General features: G+C 51.4%; 1 protein-coding gene across 3 annotated transcripts; it reads right to left on the bottom strand.

The window, feature by feature from the left end:
• Window positions 1–821: 821 nt before the first annotated feature.
• On the bottom strand, window positions 822–7267 carry ENO3 (enolase 3). Of its 3 annotated transcripts, none has more exons than XM_003791213.2 (12): window positions 7129–7267; window positions 6476–6562; window positions 6136–6231; window positions 5937–5995; window positions 5722–5791; window positions 5263–5396; window positions 2497–2719; window positions 2175–2372; window positions 1792–1993; window positions 1273–1381; window positions 1058–1116; window positions 822–974 (listed from the first exon to the last, which is right to left on the bottom strand). In XM_003791213.2, exons 2-12 carry the CDS (start codon window positions 6558–6560, stop codon window positions 905–907), a joined length of 1305 nt encoding a protein of 434 aa, XP_003791261.1. In that variant the 5' UTR covers window positions 6561–6562; window positions 7129–7267; the 3' UTR covers window positions 822–904. The 3 variants fall into 3 exon arrangements, with proteins under 3 accessions (XP_003791261.1, XP_003791260.1, XP_003791263.1); XM_003791212.3 differs by having other exon boundaries at window positions 7172–7267; XM_003791215.1 differs by lacking the exons at window positions 5722–5791; window positions 5937–5995 and having other exon boundaries at window positions 7172–7267.
• Between the last annotated feature and the right edge of the window lie 731 nt (window positions 7268–7998).

Here is a 7998-nt window from a genome sequence, read left to right as displayed (position 1 = left end):
TGGATCCCAGTTTGCCAGTTGCTAACCCTGTTTCTTCACCTGTAATATGGGGATAATAATGGTAACTGTTTGATAGGACTGCTTCAGGTTGCACAGGTCAATATGTGTCCAATATTTTAGAACAGTTCCAGATCCTTGTAACCTTCCTAGAAGTGGCAGCTGCTCTCATTAACACTCTCATACTTATAATGCACCAGCTGGGATTGCAGCCTTCACTTCAAGGTATACTCTGCAGACCATTTACTTCAACCTTGCAGCTGGCTTCCCCCTTATGGTAGTGGCAAGACCCTCGATGCCACACCCTGCTGCTCTTCTCCTACACTTGGTTCCTTGTTTCATCAGCTCCTCTTGTTTAAAAAAATTTTTTGGAGCGATAAAGTCTCATTTTATTGCCCTCAGTAGAGTGCCATGGCATCACACAGCTCACAGCAACCTCCAACTCTTGGCCTTAGGCAATTCTCTTGCCTCAGCCTCCCAAGTAGCTGGGACTACAGGTGTCCACCACAGCACCCAGCTATGTTGCAGTTTGGCCGGGGCGGGTTTAAACCCACCGCCCTCAGTACGTGGGGCTGGCGCCCTACCTACTAAGCCACAGACACTACCCTCCATCAGCTCCTCTTTAGCTTCATTTCACATACGGCATCTGTTTCCCCCTCCTTCCAAAATGTGAACTTCTCTGTTCCAGATCCACTCAGCTTCCTCTTTGTCCCAGTAGTTCACACGTTTGTTTGCCTCCCCTTCCTGTCCCATCTCTCCACCTCCTGTCTTTCCCAGCCCAGAGACCAGTTTACCTTCCCTCCCTCCCAGAAAGCACACCACTGTCTTCATTGGCACCAGTGTTTATTTCAGGAAGAAAGCTCAAAAACCTGGGTTTGCCCAGTGGGGTCTTGGGGCCTCCAGCTTCTTACTTGGCCTTTGGGTTACGGAACTTGCGTCCAGCAAAGACAGCCTTGTCCCCAAGAGCTTCCTCAATCCTAGAAGGTAAAGTCAGAGTTGCTGCCTTCCAACCCAGTAGTCCCCTGCTCCCCAGTGCCCAGGCCCTCTGTACCCACTATACCTCATGAGTTGATTGTATTTGGCCAGACGCTCTGAGCGGCATGGGGCACCAGTCTTGATCTGAGGAAGGAAGAAGGATTTGGAGGATTGGATATGGCTGGAAAGGAGGGGTTGAGCCTGGCTTCATGTGAGCAGCCTGTGGTGGCAATCAACTCAGGAGCAGGAGGCTGGGGACCCCAGGAAAATGGTCAGACAGTAGAAGGAAGCTACAAGTACCTGTCCTGTGCAGAGCCCCACCACGAGGTCAGCAATGAATGTGTCCTCAGTCTCTCCGGAGCGGTGGCTCACCATCACCCCCCAGCCATTAGACTGAGCCAGTTTACAGCTGAGTAGAGAGGACATTCAATGAGGCCTTATGGGTCCTACTCAGTGGGAAAGCCAGGAGCTGGGAGAGGGCTTCTCCCTTCTGTTTTGGGTAGTGGGCACTTGGCTGGGAAGGCAATGACTAAGGTCTTTGGGAAGGAAGAGAAAAGAGACTTCTGATCTTGAGTTTGGGCTCCTGAGATGCAGCAATATCTGGGAGAGAGCTGGGGGGTTGGGGCATGGCAGAACCACAGTGGTAAAGCTCTTGGGATCAGGCCAAGTGTTAACCACTGCCTGGAGGTCAAGAAGGCGTGGGTTGGTCAGGTGCCAGGGGAAAGGTAGACCCAGAGTTGTCTGGCAAGTCTGTAGCTGGACTGGGCAGAGGTGGGACAAAGGGAGGCATGGTCAGTCCCAGAGTCAGGAAGCACTCACGCCTGGATGGATTCGGTCACTGAGCCAATCTGGTTGACTTTCAGCAGCAAGCAATTGCAGGCCTTCTTCTCAACAGCCTGAGCAATCCTCTTGGGGTTAGTGACTGTGAGGTCATCCCCCACGATCTGGATGTCCACCCCCGAAAGGAAGGAGGTCCAAGTGCCCCAGTCATCCTGGTCAAAGGGGTCCTCAATAGAGACCACTGGTGGGGTTGGGACCAGAGATGGGGTGAGAAGTCAGGAGCTTCAAGGAGTGACAGGTCAGAAGAGTTGGGGGGTGGGGATTATGATGGGGGTAAGGATTGCAAAGGTCCAAGTTGGTGGTAAAGCATGTCACTGAAACCAGTGTGTTAGGCAAGAACACTGAGACACCTGGAGCCTTACCAGGATAGTTTTTAATGAAGCTCTTGTACAGCTCCCCCAGCTTCTCCCCAGTGATATGCCGTGCGGGATCATCCGGTGACTTGAAGTCAAGATCGTACTTCCCATTGCGATAGAACTCAGATGCTGCCACATCCATGCCAATCACCACCTTGTCTGGGTAGCCAGCCGCCTGGATGGCTGTCTTCAGCAGCTCCAGGGCTGAAAGAGAAGCAAAAGAGGACCTGAGACTCCTGGCCCACCTGCTGCAGCCTCCCTTTCCTGTGGGGAGTGCTTGTAAGACCCAGCTACCTGGAGCTTGCCCCCCAGGGTGCTCAGCACTGACCCTCATTGTTCTCCAGGATGTTGGGTGCAAAGCCACCCTCGTCACCTACGTTGGTGGCATCCTTTCCATACTTGGATTTGATGACCCCCTTGAGGTGGTGGTAGACTTCAGCACCAATGCGCATGGCTTCCTTGAAGGAGCTGGCTCCCACAGGCAGAATCATGAACTCCTGCATGGCCAGCTTGTTACCAGCATGGGAGCCCCCATTGATCACATTGAAAGCCTGTGATGGGAGAAGGTGCTCAGACCTGGGCGGGGGCATGACTGGTTGAGGTAGCATCTAGCTTCCCTTTACTAGCTAAGTAGTCTAGGGTGAGTATATTTTTTCCTTTCCTTTTCTTTCTTTCTTCTTCCTCTTCTTCTTTTTTCTGAGAAACAGTCTCATTCAGTAGCCCTGGGTAGAGTGCTATGGCATCATCGTAGCTCACAGCAACCTCAAACTCCTGGGCGCAGACAATCCTGCCTCAGCCTCCCAGGTAGCTGGAACTATAAGCACCCACCACAGTGCCTGGCTAGTTTTTCTATTTTCTATTTTTTTTTAGAGACAGAGTCTTACTTTGTCACTTTGGTAGAGTGCTATGGCTTCACAGCTCACAGCAACCTCAAACTCTTGGGCTTAAGCGATTCTCTTGCCTCAGCCTCCCAGGTAGCTGGGACTACAGGCACCCACCACAACGCCTGGCTAACTGTTGCAGTTGTAAGTGTTGTTTGGCTGGCCCAGGCCAGGCTGGAACCTGCCAGCCTTGGTGTATGTGGCTGGCGCTGTAACCACTGTGCTACAGGTGCTGAGCCTTTTTTTTTTTTTGAGACAGAGTCTCACTTTCACCATAGTGTCATAGCTCATAGCAACCTCCAACTCTAGGGCTCAAGCTATTCTCTTGCCTCAGCATCTGAAATAGCTAGGACTACAGGCACCCACCACAATGCCTGGCTATATTTATTTATTTATTTATTCACTGAGACAAAGCCTCAAGCTATCCCCTTGGGTAGAGTGCCGTGACATCACAGCTCACAGCAACCTCAAACTCCTGGGCTTTAAGCAATTCTCTTGCCTCAGCCTCCCAAGGAGCTGGGACCACAGGCGCCTGCCATAATGCCCAGTTTTGGGGGTTTTTTTGGTTCCAGTTTTCATTGTCATTTGGCAGGCCTGGGCTGGATTCGAACCTGCCAGCTCTGGTGTATGTGGCTAGCACCTTAGCCACTTGAGCCATAGGTGCCGAGCCTGGCTATTTTTAGAGATGGAGTCTCATACTTGTTCAGGCTGGTCTTGAACCTGTGATCTCAGACAATCCACCCACCTTGGCCTCCTAAATAACTAGGATTGTAGGCATGAGGCACTGCACTCAGCCCTGTTAGTTTGTTTTGAGACAGAGTCTCACTTTGTTACCCTGGGTAGAGTGCCCTAGTGTCATAACTCACAGCAATCTCAAACTCTTGGGCTTAAAGGATCCTCTTGCTTCAGCCTTTAGAGTAGTTGGGACTATAGGCACCCATCACAATGCCCAGCTATTTTTAGAGATGGGGTTTCTCACTTTTGCTCAGGCCAGTCTTGAACTCCTGAGTTCAGGCAGTCCACCCCACTCGGCCTCCCAGAGTGCTAGGATTATAGATATGAGTCACTGCACCTGGTCTAAGGAGAGTATTTTTGATTCTCAGAGCCTCTTTCCTCATTTCTATAGAATGAGAACAACATTTACTTCACTGCAGCATCTTTTGCTAAAGATTAGAGAAATTGGGTATAAAGTTCTTAGTATGTGCCTGGTGTACAATAGTGAACACTTTTATAGCACTTACTACACAGCAGCCACTGTTGTAAGTGGTTGGCATATGTTAGCTCCTTTCTTTCTCAAAACAACTCTACTGCCGGGCGCGGTGGCTCATGCCTGTAATCCCAGCACTGTGGGAGGCTGAGGAGGGAGAATCGCTGGAGCTCAGGAGTTCAAGACTCGCCTGAGCGAAAGTGAGACCCTGACTCATGAAAAAAATGGAAAAACCCAGCCGGGCGCCAAGGCGAGCGCCTGTAATCCCAGCGGCTTCCGGAGGCTGAGGCAGCGGGATGCCCACAAGCCAGGAGTCGGAGGTTGCAGTGAACTACCAAGCCGCTGCACTCTGCTCAGGGTGGGACTCTGTCTCGACCAAAAAAAAAAAAAAAACAAACAAACAACTCTACTAACTAGGTACCATTATCCCGACCCCCCATTTTACAGCTGGGGAAACGGAGGCTTAGAGAGGTTAAATAACTTCCCTAAAATCACACAACTAGTAAACAGGCAGAGCCAGGATTTGAACCCAACAGTCTGTCTCTAGGAGTCCATGCTCTTACACAGTCTTCCTAGTAAGTAACAACAAATGGTAACATTATTATTGAGACTAAATTCAAAGAGTTTCCACTAAGAGAATACTGGTTTAATAGGGACTTAAGAAGATACAAGGAAATGCCAAGATCCCTGCCATGAAGACATTCTCGATCTGATTTGGGGGGTGGGGTGCAGTGGCAGAATGAGATTGGAGTTATTGAGCCTAGGATTGGAATGTGAAGGAACCTGGTTATGTAGCAAGGGAAGGAAGCACAGAGAGGCTTAAGGAAAGGTTTGGATTGTGGGAAAGAGGGAGGGGCTAGACCACAGCAGAAGAGATTGGATTTCAGGAAACTGCCTCTTCAGAGCTGGGTCTGAAAGGTGGATTTCTAAGGGGCTGCTTAAGCACTCCACGGCTGGGCAAGGCAGCCGGGTAGAGGTGAGATCTGGCAGTGGCAACTGCACTCACAGGCACTGGGAGTATGAGGTCTGGGTTCCCTGCGAGATCTGCGATGTGTCGGTAGAGCGGGACCCCCTTCTCAGCTGCTCCTGCCTTACACACGGCCAAGGACACTCCCAGGATGGCATTGGCCCCGAACTTGGCTGGAAGTAGGCAATTAGGAAGAAAGGGTGAGAGCTTCTCCTGCATGGTTTGCAGTTCCATCTCCTTGACCATTCCCCCTGGTCACCCAGCTGTCTGAGGAGCACTCCCACCCCAGAGGAATGTGTCAGCTGCCAGCTATATCCAGAGCCAGGCCCAGGGCTGGCAAATAGCAGACATAGGAAATGCCTGTGGAATGAATAAAATCCAGCTACAGTGTGCCCCAAAATGTGGACACAGAAATAAACCAGCCATACCTCAGCCCCCGTGGTCTCTCTCCACCTCTCCCACACCTCATCACTTCCCCACCTCTGGCCCTTAACTTACACTTATTCTCAGTTCCATCCAGCTCAATCATAAATTTGTCAATTTTTTCTTGATCCACAACACTTAGTTTCTGGAAGGGCAGGTTTGAGGAGGACAGAGCAGAGGTCAGATATCTCAGAAATCAGGGCATGTGTTGCAGGAAAGGTAAGTGAAAATATTTTGGGGGGTTCTCTGGGGTATGGAGAAGAGGTAGGAGAGCAGGCTCCTCCACTTGCCTTTTCCAGCAGAGCAGGGCCTAGAGTCTTGTTGATGTGTTCCACAGCCTTTAGGACTCCTAGAGAGGCCAGAATCAATAATTAGGACTCTTCTTGTGGATCCCAGCTCCTCAAGAAGCTTTGGGTAGCAGTCCTCTCCCCCTCTGTGCCCACAGCCTAAAATGACCAGTTCAGGTTCCTTCTCTGTTGGCCTCCTCACCTTTCCCCAGGTAGCGAGATTTGTCTCCATCTCTTAGTTCCAGAGCTTCATAGATACCTGTGGAAGCCCCACTGGGCACAGCTGCTCGGAATCGGCCTGGGGTGGGAATAATGGGAAGATCACAGAGTCACCCTCAACAGCCTCAAATGGCTGAGGTGCCACTTCTGAGCACAGAGAGACTCTTGCTTTTCTCAGCTCCCAGTTCTGAGCCACACTGACCTGGGAAGAAGTCTGAGGAAGGGAACTCCAGAGAAAGGAGAAGATGTGGGACAGAATTGGTGGGGAGGACAGATGGGGTTGGGGTCTTTTGAGGCAAACTAATTCAATGGGCCTGTGTTACCCTTAGCTGTGTACAGATCCACCTCCACAGTGGGGTTGCCCCTGGAGTCCAGGATTTCTCGGGCAAAGATTTTCTGCATGGCCATGGCTGTAGGACAAGAAGTGTAAGTGAGTGTGGACAGTTGATCCCTTAAGGAACCAGAAATCCCTTGCCCTTTAAGAGTCTTCCCCACTCCAAGAAGGCAGGTGCTGGATCTAAAAATACCCCCACAAAAAGGTCACAGACCAAAGAGGCAGACACAGCCTCCTTCCCCCACTCAGAACAGCTCCTATTCCACCCTCCTTTCCTAAGAATCCAGGGGCCTCTCCTTTATGACTCCCTGAGCCCCCACCTCCCCAAAGCTGCACTTGTGCTTTCTCCTTCCACTCTTCTGGTCAAGCAATCTGTTCTCCATGGCCTCCTAGCCCTCAAATCCTTTCAAGTTCTCATTTTGTTTTGCTCCCAAATCCTCGTGGTCCCCCAGTTCACTACCTGCCCTTCTCTATTCATGCCTGCTGCCTCTCCTCATAGTCTCCTTTCCCAAGATCCTTGGATGCACCCACACCTTGCCCTATCCTTCTTGCTCCAGCCCAGCCAGTTTTCAAGTGCTGCCAGACCCAGGAGGAAAACAGTTGAAATCTTCCCTTCCTTCTCCAAGCCAGCACCCTGCACACCCTTTACCACCTCCACCCCAGAGGCCTAGAAGATTCACCAGACCTGAGATGTTTTCTGCTGAGGGCTTGGATGAAGCTCCGAGTTTAGATAGCAGCTGGGACAGTGTCAGCTTCACCCCTTCTCAGGCTGGGCATTTATCTCCTAGCCACCCTGTCCTCAGAGAGCCCCGCCTCTCTCTCTCTATCCAATCCCCCGCCCCCCCACGCCAGGCTGGCAGCCAAGTGCCCACTACAAAGTCTCCAGACCCAGGCACCTGCCCCCTCACCAAAGGTCAATGACTAACACCCCCCCTTTTCTGTTCTCCATAAGTCTCCACTTTTAATTCTACCCTTGGGGAGGGGTTTCAGATTGGGGTCTCTTCCCCCTTCCCAGGATTATAGTTCCCATTTGCAAAGGTTGAAGAGGAAGGAGTGCCCTTTAGGAAAGGCCATGGGTAACCTGAGCTCTGCAGGGCTGAGGAGGGGGCCTGGAAGAGGGGCTGCAGGATTGACATCCACATGTGCTCAGCTTACAGGGGAGGCTTCTGCCTTTAGATGGGAATATTTGCAAGCTCTGAGGTCTAAATTTGAACCCCCTTTCCCACAGACCCAGAAAGGGTCTCACCTCTCAGGATCCTCATAACGGCCACCCCATCCAGCCCTCTCTCAGCCAGCATGGGGGTGGGGGAAGTGAGTGAGGGGGCTGGGAGACGAATTTAGACTGGCTCTCTGATCTGGCGCAGCGCCCGACTGATAGCGCTGGGACAGCACTTGTCTCCCCGCGTGGAGACAGTTGGTCAGGAGACCCTTTTCCCACTGACTGGGCCCTGTGGAGCGTGGCCCCAGTCCATCAATGAATGGTGTTGAAACAAGAGTGAAAAAAAAAAAAAA

The sequence above is a fragment of the Otolemur garnettii genome, unplaced genomic scaffold, assembly GCF_000181295.1.
Source record: "Otolemur garnettii isolate 467f Iridium unplaced genomic scaffold, OtoGar3 scaffold00046, whole genome shotgun sequence".
Lineage (NCBI taxonomy): Eukaryota > Metazoa > Chordata > Mammalia > Primates > Galagidae > Otolemur > Otolemur garnettii.
The sequence above is the reverse complement of the archived record's forward strand: the minus strand, read 5'-3'. Positions and strand labels throughout refer to the sequence as shown.